The following is a 15,734-nucleotide window of genomic DNA, read 5'->3' on the forward strand; positions in this document are numbered from 1 at the left end:
AACATTTTTCTAACACTATATATTCTAAGTTATCCTTCTAAATAATTTTATAAATCTGAGTAATAGTGCCGGGAAGAGCTACATTTTTCATATGCAATAACGTGGTTGATGTTTCTCCATTGTCAATGTCTCACAGCCCGTGGATACTGTTACCATTCGGCCTCCAGGTTCCAGGGGCTCACCATGCTGCCATGATCCCTGCTGAGGAGCCTTCCTGTACCCATGTGGGCAACCGGCAACCGGTCCAGGGCTGGCACAGAGCCAACCACCTGAGCTGTTGCCACTGCCTCCCAGGATGTACATGAGCAGAATGCTGGAGTCAGGGGTAGAGGTGGGTGGTCCAGGTACCCTGACGTGGGATGTGGGCATCTCAGCCAGTGCCTTAGCCACTGTGCCGAACAGCATGCCCTACGGTTGGCTCCTGGACTAGGAGGCAGCGGGCGCCTGGCTTCCACCTGCTTCCTGTTAAGGGCTCTAGTTGGGAAACTGAGTCACCAGCTCCTTATCACATAGGCTTTGGGTGCCATGGGGACATTTGTGACTGTCACCAAGATTGAGTTTTCAATCAGATTTTTTTTTTTAGTTTTTATTTCATCAGATATTGGCCAAGGCTTGCAGGGTAACTTGGATCAATGTCAGTTTCACCTCTGCCCTTCTGCTGCTTTTCCGAATCAGAGGACAAGGAGGGCGGCCTGCCGTCACACAGCACTTCCTTTCTGCTACATACCAGGTACTTGGAGTGCTCAGTGCCTTTCTTCCTCACCCGCTGGGATGAGGGTTCAGGTTACATTTTATAATCGAGGATGACAGCGATGACAATGAAAGAGGTGTACCGGCAAAACAAGTGCATTGAACACTCTGCACAGAGCAGATACTGAAGGAGCACTATGTGGGAGAGCAGAGTTTCCGGGGGCTTGAGGGACGCCCTGCTCTGCAGAATCTCTGTCAGGCTGCTGGTTTTGGGGGACACGCAGGGATGGTCACAACAGTTAAGATACAGAAACGCTTCTGCACCAGTTGGTAAGCAGCTGTCATGATGGCCTCCCATTCATTCACTCTGCCTTCATGGCACGGTCTGCTCTTGGCCCTGGGATGGCACCATTTCAGTGCCTACAGTTGTGTGCAGAGCGAGGTATTGTGGGCTGGGAATGTTAAAACAGGGATTCCACAGGAGCGATTAGCCGACCTGGGTGTGTGAGGGTGTGAGCGCTGCGTGCATAGCTCGGCAGGAGCGAGCATGCACAAGCGTGTGGCTCACCTCCAGCCGGATGGCTTTCTTGATGTTGACGGGTTTGGAGGGCTGGAAGTGCACGTGCAGGCCATACTCGGCCCTTGGGGGGATGATGCCCTGGGTCAGGGACACGGTGAAGTCGTCGCCCAGGTGCTCCAGGCTGGTGATCCGCCAGGCCACTGGCAGCGGCAAGGCGTTGCGGAGGAGGACGACCTTGGATTCTTTCCTGCCGGACCAAAGGAAGCTGTGTTGGTTTACAGTGACTTCTGAGATCACAATCTCTTTTTGGTTTGTGGGTGTTTGCAGATTTATGAACCCCTCTTGGCTCTGTGGTTAGCCCAAAGCATCCCAAATGCAACTCAGAACTTGGCGCAAAGCTCCAAGGAAATTCTCCCCTCTCCAGTTTTGGCCAGGGCTTATGGTTTTGCTTGCTTTGCTTTGTGTATTTCCCTTCCCCATCCACAGCATTCTGTTTTTGGAACCATTTGAAATTCCACAGGAGATACTGTGCTCCTGTGTCTTGAAATAGTTCAAGGTATATTTAATAAGAAAATAAGAATGTTTATTGAGCCCAAGGAATTTCACAATGATATGATAATGTTATTTAATTCGCATTCACATTTTAACATTGTTTCCAACTTTTAAAAAAAGATTTATTTATTTTTATTGGAAAGTCATATTTACAGAGAAGAGAGAGAAAGATCTTCTGTCCGCTGGTTCACTCCCCAAGTGGCTGCAATGGCCTCAGAGCTGAGCCGATATGAAGCCAGGAGCCTGGAGCTTCTTCCGGATCTCCCATGCGAATACAGGGTCTCAGGGCTTTGGACTGTCCTCCACTGCTTTCCTAGACCACAAGCAGGGAGCTGGATGGGAAGTGGAGTAGCAGGGACTAGAACTGGCACCCATATGGGATCCTGACGCATGCAACATGAGGACTTTAGCCACCAGGCTATTGCACTAGGCCCCATTGTTTCAATTTTTAAAAAACAGATTAGAGGCTGGCACTGTGGCATGGAAAGTTCTAATTTGGGTCTAGTGTTCTGTGTACGTTAATTTCTAGAGCAAGGATTTTAATCGTTTAGGGTAATGGCTGCTTTTGAGAATCAGAAGAAAGCTAGTACTGAGAAAAATACAAATATGCACACACCTGGGCAGCTGACGCTGGAGACCCACCCACTGACCGCAAGTTAACAACCCGTGAAGTAGAAGGTGGGACTAACCGTTCTGGCCTTCCCGGGAATAGAGAGATCCTCAGGACGGGATTCTCAGTGCAAAAGCCAGCGTGATCCAGAGTCCAGCAGGATGAGTCGGCTGCCACAGAGCTGTGTGTTCTTTACATTGCATTCCCGTCCTGGTGTAACCCCGAACTCTTACCTGTGCAGCAAGAGCCGGTCGAAATGCAACTGCCTGGGGTCTAGCTCTAGTTCTGGGCGGATTCCCTGGCAGCTTAACTTGAAGATGGCGGGCTCTGGGTTCTCCTTGATGCAGCAGACGATGCTGTCTTCAAAGGTCCCGACTGCAGTAGGGTAGGCCCACACGTTTAGTATCTGATGGAAGAGTCCAAAGAAAAGCACATTTGTGCTGAGAGGCCGAGATCTGAGAGTTCCCGAGAAGGCCCCACCCTGGCAGACTCGTTTCCCGGCAACTGTACCTGCTTCTCGTTGGGCTTCAGGGTCATGTTCATGGGCTCCAGGAAGTAGGTGCTGGCTCTGACATCATTCTGAAAGCAGAAGAACGCTTCCACTATCATAGGGGAGTTGTTGAGGATTGTCAGTGTTTCCACGTTGCCTGGGAACAAGGAAGACTTGTATCTGGAAATAAACACAAATGGGGATGTGGACTTGGTGACTGAATGAGAATTCAAGTGGAAACACAGACTACGAAGCACAAGGCAATTTACAAGAGCAGCTCGGGCTCGAGGAATGACAAGGCACCTAAGAACACAAGATCTGTACTTTGGCAGACTTTGAGAACACCGAATGGTGACTCAACCGTTCGAGCCGAGGCCTCCTACCTCTGCTATGGGTTCACAGTGCTCCCTTGAGACTACTGAGCACTATGGGAGATTGTGTGCCTGAAGTTCCTAGAACAGCTGCGGCCATCAAAGCCCAACAAATGTCAGTTACCACTATTACGGGAGAAAGATGCAGAGGCATCCTTCTTTGTGCTTATGCACCTGGGAGAGATGAGCCTTTGCTTAACTTGTTGTTGTGTGTCTGCTTAGAGAAGTCCTCCTTCACCTCTGTCTCCCACATTTGCATGGCATGTTACGGTTCTGACATGGACTCATGTGGCTTTGCTCGCTCTTACTCCTCAGTATCTTAGTGAGAGAGCCACAGAATGAAGAACTACAAGCATTGGAAAATGTTCATCTGCTGGTAACTAAACAGAAAAGGAGGCAAAGGAGAAGGCGCCGGGTGTAAGGGTGCACACCATGAGCAATTACAGCCAAGGCCGGGAAATCACAAACAGTTCAAACCACTCTTTGGGTAGACTATGACAGAGGAGACACGTGTGTGTGAGTCACTGCCAACGGGGTGGCGGCCCTCGCTTCTGACTCAGCACCACCACCATCCAGCACAGCACAGCACAGGTGGGTTTCCCGTGTGTCGGACCAGCTGACTCCACACAAGTCTATGGATTTGTGGGTTCTGTCCTTGCCTCTTGGCAGACGAGCACAGTGAGGCTGAGCAGGGCATGGACCTTGCTCACCATGATCAGTGCCCTCCTGGATCAGCATCATCCGGCCCCACGTCCTCGTCAAGTCAGTGCTGTCCCAAACACACGTATCACTCTCGTAAACATACAAGAGTACTCCAAAAGAGTTCGTGAAAATGAAAGTAAAAGCTTATTTTGGCACAAATGTTTTAAATATATGCATAAAGGGGTGGGTCTTCACAAAAAAGTTCATGAAAATACATATTATATTAAAATCAAAGGATCAAATTCCAATTTTTTTCTGCCCAGATAAAAATCTTACAATTGAGTTTTCCATGAACCTTTGAAGTGGTCTTGTAGTGATAGAGGGACTTTCTCCTGTTCCAACAAAACTGTAACTCTACCTTCACCTGAAGCCATCCTGCCTTCTGGCCTCCCAGGATGAGAGCCTCTCAGCCTAGTGGGCTGCCTCGGGAGCTGTGCTGCTGCTGGCCCTTAATCTCTCCTGAAACTCCGTCCTGTTTGGTGTGTACACACATACCCTAACAACAACAGTGTCCAAGCAACCTCCCACAGACTCTATCATCCTCTCATCTACTCTCAACCATCTTCATTCACGGCCAAGCTTTTCCAAAGAGTCATCCTCACGCCTGTCTCTATTCTTTCACTACCCACGGATTCTGCAACTCACTTGATTTGGGCTTTGCCTCCAGAATTTCTCAAGAAGATCCTTTATTTTTATTTTTTAAAAGATTTATTTATTTATGAGAGAATGAGAGAACGAGAGAGATGAAAGGGCACTGGGTTTGTGTTGGGCTGCTCCCCCTTTTTTTTTTTTAAAGATTTATTTATTTATTGGAAAGTCAGATATGTAGAGAGGAGGAGAGACAGAGATCTTCCATCCGATGATTCACTCCCCAAGTGAGTGCAATGGCCGATGCGAAGCCAGGATCCAGGAATCTCTTCCTAGTATCCCACACAGGTGCAGGGTCCCAAGGCTTTGGGCCGTCCTTGACTGCTTTCCCAGGCCACAAGCAGGGAGCTGGATGGGAAGTGGAGCTGCCGGGATTAGAACCAGCATCCATATGGGATCCTGGCGTGTTCAAGGCGAGGAGTTAAGCCGCTAGGCCACACCGCCGGGGCCCCAAGGGCTTTTCCACTTTTGATCCAGCTCCCTGTTAATGGCCTGGGGAAAAAAGAGGAAGATACCCAAGTGCTTGGGATCATGTTGCCCACGTGGGGGGGGCCTGGATGAGATTCCTGATTCTGGCCTTGTCCAGCCTGGCCTATTGTGGCCATTTTTGGTGGTAGACTTGTGGATGAAAGATCTCTGTGTCTCTCCCTCTCTCTGTAACTGTTTCAAACAAATAAATAAACTGTTTAAAAACTGAGAAAATAAAGAAGGAAAGAAAAAACAAAGGAAGGAAGGAAGGAAGGAAGGGAGGGAGGGAGGGAGGGAGGGAGAAAGGAAACTAGATTGAGTGATATCTTCCATCTGCTGGTCTATTCCCCAAATGCATGCGATGGACAGGCTGAAGTCAGAAACCAGGAATTCCGTTTGGATCTCCCATGTGGGTAGTAGGGACTCAAGTCTGTGAGCCATGAACTGTTGCTTTCCCAGGTGTATTAGCAGGGGGCTAGATCAGAAGCAGCACTCACATAGTGACTTAACATGCAGTACCACAGCAGCCCTAGGAAGAGTCTCACCAAGGCCTTGGTGGTCTCCATGATATTGAGTGCTGTGGAAATCAACACTCTCCTTTCTGCAGCATCAAGCTTAGCGAGGACCCCTTCTCTCGGCCCCGTGACACCACACCTTCCTGACTGCTCCTGGCAACAGCTCTGGCTCTGTTTATTATCTCCTTTGCTGACTCCCCCCCATCTGCCATCCCCTTCTTTTATGCGTGTACTGGAGCTCTCTGGCTGCTGCCTAGGTCATCCTCTTTGGTGATCTCATTTGCATCCACAGCTTTTGTTGTCTTTTTAAAATATATATACATATATATATATTATTAATTACATTGCATTATGTGACACAGTTTCATAGGCTCGCTTTTGTTGTCTTGAAGACAGCTGTCTTCTGAGAACTTAAACTACACAGCCTATATTCCCTTCTTTTCTGGCTAGCTGAGCTATCTCTCAAGTACCTGAAACTTGATACATCCCTAAGTGAACTCTTGATTCCACGCTGTGAACACTGGCCTTCTCCTATTCTTTCAATCCTCTGGGTGCTTAGCAGAAACTTAGCAGGCCAGAATCTGATTTTCCTGATCCAGGCTGAGGCAGGCTTAGCAAAAGCTTTCTCCACGTACCTTGCATGAGAGTTATTCAATACTTACTTATCTCTTGATTTTCCACAGAGCAGTGGCCCGAAGTAATACCTCTCCATGCTCACAATGTACTTCTTAAAGACGACTTCGTTTGTCTTCATGTCCTTTCGGCACTGAGGGAACACTAGTCTGAGGGGAGAGAGAGGTAAGGACGGGACGCCTGCGTGGACCCTTACCTGAAGCCAACAACAAACCCAACACTCTGGGCACAATGGTTGGCTGTCTGGGGGCAGTGCTCCTTAAAGCCTTGAGAACCTCTGATGACCTTGTCTCGTCCACCCCCACCACCTCACCTCTAGAAGAGATAGTGGTGGGCTGATAATGGAGCTACCTGGATGCTAGAACATTCTCTGAAAATCACTGTGGAAAACCAGCTCAGGTTGATATTAATCAGGGTTCTTGATTTGGGGAGAATTGCTAAAGAGTTCCTTCTGGTGGATGCAAAAAGCTTTATTGTAAATAGGAAACTAGTTTAAATTAGCTCAATAATGGAATAAGCAAACTGACTTTATACTTCTTATTATTCTTTTACTTATTTTTTATCTTGGTCCAGGACGACTTCATGGCATCACGTCATTCCTATGGCTCTTAGTCCATGTCCCAGACACCGAAGCCTGACATACCAACGGGGCCTGGCATGTGGTCCCTACGGTCCCTGTCACATGAGGTTATTTAAAGTGGTCTCTTGTGCATAGTGCCATGAGGGAAATGAAACGCACTTACTTTGGGTCTTGACAAATGTATGGAAAGGTGCAGACACCTTGGCAATACAGCTGGTACTGGCAGCGAGTTCCAAGGATCTCAAAGTTAAACATTTGGTCAAAGTTCCCAACGTCGTTGGAATAGAAGTGCACTCGCAGTGTGACTTCACCATTGGCCGGCACGATCCACCGGAAGTGACTTAGCCTGCAAATGAGCACACAGACTTTCAAAGGCCAGGGCGCTCCCTGACATGCCCAGAGAAGCCCCGTCCTACTGGGGTGAGGCAGGCCAGGCCATGGGGCCAGGTGGGCAGGACAACCCCCTTCCCCTGCTCCCTGCCTGCTACTCTCCCTGGGATGCTCAGGCCCACCTGCTGAATTTCTCCTGGGAGTGCTGCCCGCTGAAGTTGTTCTGGTCTATGTCTGACAGAGGGGCGATCGTCCCAGTCGCTCCGCCAGAAATGCCTTTCCTGTTGAAGGGCATGCGGCGCTTGTCCTTCTGAGAGTCGCGATTTTGGTCTGCTTTTTCTTTTATTTTCTGTTTGCCCCCTCTGGACGAGGTGGCCTGCTCCTCTGCAACCTTAATTAAAAATGAACATGAGATCTTAGACACTTATCTTACAGATGTACACAGACAGAGATGCCTAAGGCCTGCCTGGAGGCTGGGGTGACAGCGCTGCAGGTGCCTGGTCTCACCCACCAGGGATGAGGCCTGAGTTATTCCCAGCTCAAACTTGAAGCTGAAATGGACTGTAATCTGTTACTATTTTTGGAAGGAGCAGAAATAAACACATTCCTATTTGTCCCAGATGCACCTTCTCATAATTGTTCTTAAATTCTTAAATAGGCATCTAATCACGGTTCCTACATTATGTTGTGCGGCTACAATCCATTAGTGTCCAGACCTTCTAAACCTCTCCCAATCACACTGATTTTTTTTTTTTTTTTTGGAGTGCCTGGATCGGTGCTCTCACTAAATTATCCCACTGCCCGGGTTTTTCTGTCTCCTCTGATAGAGACATTTAATTTATTCCTTTACTCTTTGTGAAACCAGAAAGAGCGAGCACGGTTAGACTCACAGGTGAAGCTATGAGCTCTGCCTTCCAGCACCATCAGGCTGACCTACCGTCACGGGCGCAGGGCAAGTCCCAGTGCTCGAGTGAACCCCTCCTTGTCTTCGTGGCTGGCCAGTCACCTCCTGAGGATGCTCTGGCTGCTGGGAACGTTTCCTTCCCCAACAACCATTTACCTACTACTTTCCATACTCAAAGATGGTCCTGAATCAATTATGTTTTTGGGAATAATAAAATGCCATTTTTTTCTAATTCTATCATTCCTCTCTCCCAAGCCCTGCACTCTTAAGCTGCCATGCATCTAGAAATGAATCAACTCTCAGAGAACAATTAGTAATTCTCTGAAAATGACAGGCTAGAGGATGCTTAACTATTCCCTTTTCACGGGCAGTTCCTCAAATAAGAGATTTGTGCAGATCTGCTTTGGATGATGGTGGCGGCTTTTTTTTTTTCATTTTAAAATTTCATTATGAATGAGCTCACTGCCCCAGCAAGGCACGCTTCCCAATGCTGCTGCCTTTGGATGCTGAACACCCACGCAACTGTGAGCTGCTGCTTAGAGCAGTGGTCTTGGTTGCCCTGTTGCGCTGCAGGCAAAACCTCTGAGTGAGCTGTGCTCACTTTTTGCTGACGTGTACAGTTCTAGGAAGCAGTGTGAGGACATTAAACCTGAGGATGCCACTCTCCTCCAGGAATAAAAAAGGTCTTTGTAAATTTTAATATGCACAACTTGGTACTACGGGTCAAGCCCATCTTTCTTTTGTGACTTACACTATTCATTGTTTGTATATTTTCTTCTGTGTTTACATGATTTGATTTAGACTACATATTTTTCTTCCTGTTGGAATTATTCACTTGGTTGTGAGAAGACCAAAAGTGACTTTATCCAAAGTACCCATTCTTCGTTCTCCGTTTTCAAATAAGCTGTCCCTTCTCCAGTGGTGAGTGTTCTGTAACTTGTGTCAGTTGATTCTTGTGTTTTAATGCACTGCGTGGGTCACTCCTGCCTCGCCATATACTTTCATCTCTGAAACAAAGAGCTAGTTTGGCTCATTTTTCCCGACAGGTGAAGTCTGGAGTCATTTGACAAACTTTCTCAAAACCTTCTCGATAGGTCTGGGAGTGATGGAAGGGGCCACCATTCTGTCATCATCTGACAGGTGCACTGAAGAAACCCGTGGAAGGCGGGTCCAGGGGTGCTGCTGTGGGTTTCTCAGCAAAAGTTCAGCTGCGGGCTGCCTCGAGGGGAAGCTCCTTGCCCTGCCTGCAGACAGTCCTGGCAGGGTCCGGGGGACTCGCTGCTGGCCTCTTACCTTCAGGGTGATGGCGGCGCTTAAGAGATCTGCTTCTATGTCTGCTTCTGTTTTCTCATCCATCAGAGAGAGATCGTCAGAGGGTGGGTTCACAAACACAAAGTGCTTCATGATGTCTGTGGTGGCAGGAGGCAGCCGCTTCACTGGGTAGGAGATGACTGAGAACAAGGTGGGTGGAGGGATGGGCGGTCCGCAGGAACCCAGACCCAGGAGCTCTAGGATCTGAAGGAGAGGCCCCTTGTTAACTTCCTGTGCAGAGGGCAGGCTCATGCTAGCTGCCTACTGAGTGAGCAGAAAGCGGTTCACTTCCTCTGTGTTCCCTCTTGCCCAGCGTTCTGGGGATTAGACCACTGCATGTTTCAGGGAAGGGGCATGAAGCACCTGGGGCATGGGTCTGCAGATCTTTCCAGAGTGCTACACCCTGGACCCAGCAGGGGAACTCTTGCTCTGGGCTATGTGCTGCCTGCTCCTGTCTTATCGCAGCCTTTCCCCCCATGTAAATGCTGACTGCGAAAAGACTATGTAATAGGGCCGTAAACTCTCCTTCCAAGCCACTGCATCTGAACCATTGCTCCATGCGACAGGATAGGTTCCTTCCCAGTGGGAGGCTTGTCTCAGATCCATCTCTAAGGGCACAAGAGACGAATGAACTTCAGGGGTCATGGATTTTCAATGAAAAGAAAAAAAATTTTTCTGGGCCTTGCATGATAGTCCAGGGGCTAAATCCTCACCTTGCATCTGCTGGGATCCCATGTAGACACTGATTTGTGTTCCAGCTGCTTCACTTCCTACCCAGCTCCCTGCTTGTGGCCTGGGAAAGCATTGGAGAAACTCCTGGCTCCTGGATTCAGATTGGCTAAGCTCTGGCCATTGTGGCCACTTGGGGAGTGAAGCAGTGGATGGAAGATCTTTCTGTCTCTCTTCCTCTTAGTAAATCTGCCTTCCCAATAAAAGTAAATAAATCTTAAATTTAAAAAAAAAGGGGGGAAAAAAAGACTTTCTGATGATTATACGCATGGCTCCTTTGCCAGCCTGGCCCAGGGTGTGTACCTGATCTTCCTTGGGGAGCTTGTCGCTCTCCAGGGCCTGCTTCCAGCTCGAGCCTTCTGAGTCCAGAACCTGGATGTGGATGAACGGCACGCCCAGGTCCTTCTTGCCTTCACGGTCCTCCTCGCCCTCCCCCTCATCCGTGCTGCGCTCCTCCAGGGCCCGCAGCTTCTCTAGGCGCTCCCGTTCGGCCTTCTCCCGCTCCTGGCGCTCCCTCTCGGCTCGCTCCTTCTCCAGGCGCTCCCGCTCCCGCTCCTTGCGGCCCCGACGCCCCCCTCCTGCTGAAGGGACCTGGCGCTGGTCATCCGGCTCGTGGGGAACCTCCTCTATCCATGCCTGGTGCAGTGGGATCCCTTGCTTCCGGTCCCAGTAGGCAAGAAGGTTCTGGATGTCCTTCAGACTCAACTCATAGGACTTGAACCTCTGGGCCAACTGCTTATCACCATCCTTGGGGAAGTCGCCTTCGCTGTCTTCTTGCTCCTGGCCGATGGGAAACCCTGCAATGCTGCTGTCGGTCAGGAGTTTCTTCTTCTTGCTGGGGTCCTCCTTCTCGGCCGCTGCTTGCTCCCTCACGGACACTTTCCTTTCGAGGGATTCCATCTTGACGTCTGCTTTGGTAGAAGAAAGAACCTAGAGGCAAAACGCACAAAATATGCTTAAAAAAATAGTTTGTGAAGGAAAAGGCAATTTCAGAATGTACCTCGGGAGGCTGTCTGATGTATAAGGTGGCTTCCTGGTGTCCAAGCCCCTCTGTGGACGCTGACGTGGGGCCTCAGGTCCAGTTGAGGACTCTGATTTAATATCTGTCCTGTGGGCTCTTCTGTGTGCTATGGATCTGGCTAGGTCCTAGTCTTGTGTGTTTGAAAAATGTGCCTAGAGAGCTTTCCAGGCATGCCTGGTTCAGGGTTGCTGTTCTGAAGGACCAACAGGAAAAGCTTGGCAAATGCAGCCCTCTCTGCTTTCAGCATCTGGCCTGACTTTGGGGACTCCATGTGTCGGTGTGATCAGACAAGGAGTTAAGAAAAATGTTCAGTGCTGTGTGTGTGTGTGTGTGTGTGAGAGAGAGAGAGAGAGAGAGAGAGAGAGAGAATGAATCTTCCATCTGTTGGCTTACTTCCCAGTTGGCTACAATAACAGAGCTAAGCCAAGCTGAAGCCAGGAGTCAGGAGATTCATTAGATTCTCCCACATGGGTGGCAGAGGCCCAGGTATTAGCATGGCACTGGAATAGAAGTGGAGCCATCAGAACTTCATCTGGTACCTATATAGGATATAGGAATTGCATGTGGCATCTTTACCTCCTATACCATAACCCTGACACCATGGCTTTTTTAACACAACAGGAACATTAAGAGGCTTTAAATAGCAAATTAGACCCCACTGAAGAAACAACATAATTAGACAGTGTGTCAGAAGAAAATATCTAGCATGGAGCTGGGTGGGACAGAAGTAGGCAGAACATGGGAAAAACCTAACTGCAAATTAAGTGGTATTCAAAAGTTTTCAAAAGGGTTCAGTTTACGCATGACTGGAACCCCAGAGGAAGAGCAGTGGAAGGGTGGAGGGGCAATGTGCAAGAGTTAATGGGTAATGGCTCTCAGCCTACAGACCTTCCCTTTCAGCCTGGTGTACTGCTGGAATGTTCTTTCATGTCTGAGAACCAAACATCAGCAGCTTTTCTGGAGCTGCAGACTAGCCTGTCCAAGAAGAGTTTATAGCAAGTTTCCTGGGAACAGGATTCATTGTTTCAACCTAAGCTCCAAAGATACAAGGTCAGGGGCCAGTACCATGGTATAGCAAACTAATCTTCCATCTGTAGTGCCAGTAGCTCATGTAAACACCATTTCATGTCCCAGCCGCTCTACTTTCAATCCAGTTCCATGCTTATGACCTGGGAAAGCAGCAGAGTGTGGTTCAAATCCTTAGGCCCCTGCACTCAAGTGGGAGACTGGAAGATTTCAACTGCTATGCTATCACGCTGTGCCCTGTGGGGACTACTCTTGCCATTTTGCCCTTCCTGGGTCACAGCGGGTGGGGATGTGACTGGAAGGCATAGCTCTGGTCTTGCAGGGATAAACTCATGCTGCAGCATCTTCTTTGATGGCTATCAAGAATGCACTCTGAATGGAACACATGGGTTTCATGGACTTTGTGTTTTCCGGGAGGCAAAATGTGTAATGCCAGCTTAGCTAGCGCCATGTGGGAGGCAGCAGAAAGAGGGCTATGGTCGGACGTATCTGAGTGAGGACCTGGGATTGTGACTTCACCTCTCTGAACTCCACAGGGTGGGCGGGACCCCAATGTGAAATGGTCATGTTAAGCACAAGGCTGTCATTTGGCCTACAGTGAGCTATCAGTGGGCTCCTCCCTCCTACTTCTGCCCCATGGCAAAAGATCAGTCATCTGCAGGGGACACACGGCTGCCCTCTGCCTTTTGGTGAGGGATACTACCTGCTTATTCGCTGCCTGAGGCTTCTTCCCGGGGGGCTCCTCCTTTCCTGGTCCCTGCTTTGGTTTCTTGAATTTCCGCTTCAATTCTTCTTCCTCCTTTTGGCGCTCGAGCTCTTGCTGCAGCTTCTTCCTGTGCATCTCCTTGGCCAACCTCTCCAGCTCCCTTTGCCAAAGCAGGCAGAGAGGACAGTTCAGTGGTCCCCCACCCGAGCCCCTCTCCTGCTGGGGATTCTGGGTGAGGGGGTTTTGGGCACAGAAAGAAAGAAAGCTGGGTCTAGGGAGAGGAAGGAAGGAAGGAAAAAAGAAGGAAGAAAAGAAGGGAGAAGAAGGGGAGGGAGGGAGGAAAGTAGGAAGGAAGGGAGGAAGAAAGGTCCACAGAACTATCAACCTGTATTGCTATTGCAATCTCCTCTCAAGGGAAGGTAAAGCAAGTGCTGAAAATAAACCTCACGGTAACAGGGTGAAAAAAGCAACTTACAAAGCTTGTTCGATTAGCTCCAGTAAGGCCTAGCTCCCTATACTGTCACATATGTACTCAGACAGCAGTGTTGTGGTGTTGTTAACAGCAGTCCCTACCATGGTTACCATGAAGTCATGGAGATGGGGCTGAAAGCCACCATCCTCTCCATCCTCTCCCTTTCTGCTGGGCATTCAGCTGTACCTGTTCCTGCTGTTAACAGCAGAGAGGCCACCAAAGCCAAGCACCAAGTGCAAGCAAGAGAGCAGACAGCACTTGTGCAGATACCTAACCCATTTACTTTCATCTCCAGGAATCCCCAGTCATTCTCTGTTGCCATCAATCTTTGTCCTTGGGAGCCAGTTGTTATACTTCACAGGGTGAGCGTGTGTGTGTGTGTGTGTGTGTGTGTGTGTGTGTGTTGCAAAGATGCCATTGTGGATCACCTTTGCATCCAGGCACAGAGACTGCTAAGCTAGGGTGCACTCAACAGGGGAATCAGTTGGACACTGGGACCACAAGGGGCTAGAAGACCCTCCCCAAGTGCCAGCTCTGACAACATCATCTGGAGAGAACAGAGGTGAGGGAGGGAGAAGCCTGGAAAGCAAAGGCTGAGGCACCTAGGACTGGGGGTGTGCAGGGAGTCCTTCTTGTTCCCAGCATGTCATGTCCAGGGGCTTGTGCTGCCTTCCTGGAGCTGAGAAAGAACCCCACTCCCCACCCCTGTGACCCCCTTGGCGTGCCCTTCTAAAGGGATGGCTTCTGCCTTGGGCCACCTTTGGTCCCTACCTCTTCTTCCTCTCCTGGAGTGCCCGCTGAACTTCTCGATCAAATGCCATTTTCTCCTCCTCTGTCAGGGCGTCATACTCGTCCTCATCCATATTCTGGAGGCGCTCCTTCTCTCTCTGAATTGCTTCCCGGCGCTTGTGTTCTGTGCAGGCAGCACAGATGGCAAGGTGAGGCCCAGGCCTCCAGTAGCTCAGCTCTCAGGGGACATGGGCTCCAAGGGGGGCAATACAGGGAGGGGCGGCTGGGGTAGCAGTTGGCATTCTTAGCTCTTGGTAGACTTTCTTTCACTGGCACAATTCCAAATGTGGGCTCAGCTCTGATTGGCTTAACAGCAACATCAGAGACACCTGTGTCCTGACCCTTGAATCTGTGACTATTATGTGCATACCAGAGGGAGTTGGTGGTTATGATTAAATTAATGGTCTGTGATGGGACTGCCTTGGGTTGTCTATGAATGACAGTGTCATGTCACAGAAGCAGGGGAAGAGGAGACAAAAGGAAGCAGAAATCAGAGGGTGCAAGGAAGGGGCCATGAGCTCAAAAATACAGGGGGCTACTAATACCAGAAAAGGCAGAGAGGTGGCCCTTCCTCTCAAAGCAAAAACAACAGGACCCCTGGCTGGGAGGACACAGCCAATGTATGAGCTTCATCTCTTTCCAGTAGTGTATTTCATCAGGGAAACTGCTGTAAAAGCCCGAGGATCTACTGAAAGGAAAGACGTTTTGGGGTTTGGGAAGGATAGTCTGGCAAGGACTGGGGCCTTGCCTTCTTGCTCCTTTTTGGCCTTTTCCTGGGCCTTCATGGCCGTGTAATCTTGGGCCATGTTGATGACGTATATGTGCTCCCGGTTGCCGATGGCCTTCAGCAGGCAGAGGAGGGCAGCCGTCCCATTCCGGGCAAAGAGGGTGTCCAGGCCATCGAATACCACTCCGCGGAAACAGTCACTCATCTGAAACCGGGGGTGGGGGAAAGACAAACATGGCTGCCAGGGCCACAGTGTCATTCATACTGCTTAGAGAAGACTGCCCATCCCATTGTTGCTCCAGCTGCCTCTGGAAATGCCACTGCACCTCCCTCACATTGTGGGCAATCGGCACAGAGGCAGAGACGCTGTGTGCATCATCAGCATCCTGCATCAGTGTTTGGGTTTGAGTCTGGCTCTGCTCCTCATTCTAACTGCCCTGTGAGGAGGCCACAGGTGACGGCTCAAGTAGTTAGTTTTTTGTCATCCCTGTGGGTCACCCAGCCTGTGTTCATAGCTCCTGGGTATCTGGGGGAGTGAACCAATGGTTGGTAGATCTTTTCCCTCTGACTGTTAAAGAAAAATAAACCGTGCCCTGATTGCTAGATTCAAGTCTCTATTATAAATGAGAAGCACAGAAATATCTGATCAGGCTTGAAAGGTCTTTGTTGTATTAATTAATTAATTAATTATAGTATAAAGGATTTATTCTGTTTCTATAGACGTGACTGAGCAGCTAAAGGTTAAAGTAAGCAGATCTGGAAAGATCCATGAAGGACAGAAAGACAAGATGGGAAGGGAAGAGGTTTCCAAGGCCAGAATGAGGGGCTGGCAGGAGTGGCACTAGAGGATGAGCCATTTGCAGAGTTCTTCAGGGGCACCTGCCTTGGCATGTAACACTCTGGTAACATTCATTGTGGAAGAGCAGCTTCCACTGTGCTC

The 15,734-nt window shown here is 49.4% G+C and overlaps 1 protein-coding gene across 2 annotated transcripts in view; it reads right to left on the reverse strand.

Annotated features, from left to right (window-relative positions):
- HYDIN (HYDIN axonemal central pair apparatus protein) overlaps window positions 1-15,734 on the reverse strand; it is a 235,599-nt gene that overhangs the window by 48,625 nt on the left and 171,240 nt on the right. For both annotated transcript variants that reach the window (XM_040982405.1, XM_040982404.1), the window contains exons 42-52: window positions 14,816-14,999; window positions 14,050-14,191; window positions 12,804-12,966; window positions 10,357-10,983; window positions 9,307-9,528; window positions 7,292-7,500; window positions 6,943-7,125; window positions 6,229-6,348; window positions 2,883-3,042; window positions 2,606-2,778; window positions 1,259-1,457 (exon numbers count right to left, since the gene is read on the reverse strand). In XM_040982405.1, the coding sequence (XP_040838339.1) occupies window positions 1,259-1,457; window positions 2,606-2,778; window positions 2,883-3,042; window positions 6,229-6,348; window positions 6,943-7,125; window positions 7,292-7,500; window positions 9,307-9,528; window positions 10,357-10,983; window positions 12,804-12,966; window positions 14,050-14,191; window positions 14,816-14,999 (2,382 nt within the window). The remainder of the gene's footprint in view (window positions 1-1,258; window positions 1,458-2,605; window positions 2,779-2,882; window positions 3,043-6,228; window positions 6,349-6,942; window positions 7,126-7,291; window positions 7,501-9,306; window positions 9,529-10,356; window positions 10,984-12,803; window positions 12,967-14,049; window positions 14,192-14,815; window positions 15,000-15,734) is intronic.

This window comes from Ochotona curzoniae, unplaced genomic scaffold (assembly GCF_017591425.1).
Source record: "Ochotona curzoniae isolate NIBS_2020 unplaced genomic scaffold, NIBS_Ocur_1.0 contig_3622, whole genome shotgun sequence".
Classification (NCBI taxonomy): Eukaryota; Metazoa; Chordata; class Mammalia; order Lagomorpha; family Ochotonidae; genus Ochotona; species Ochotona curzoniae.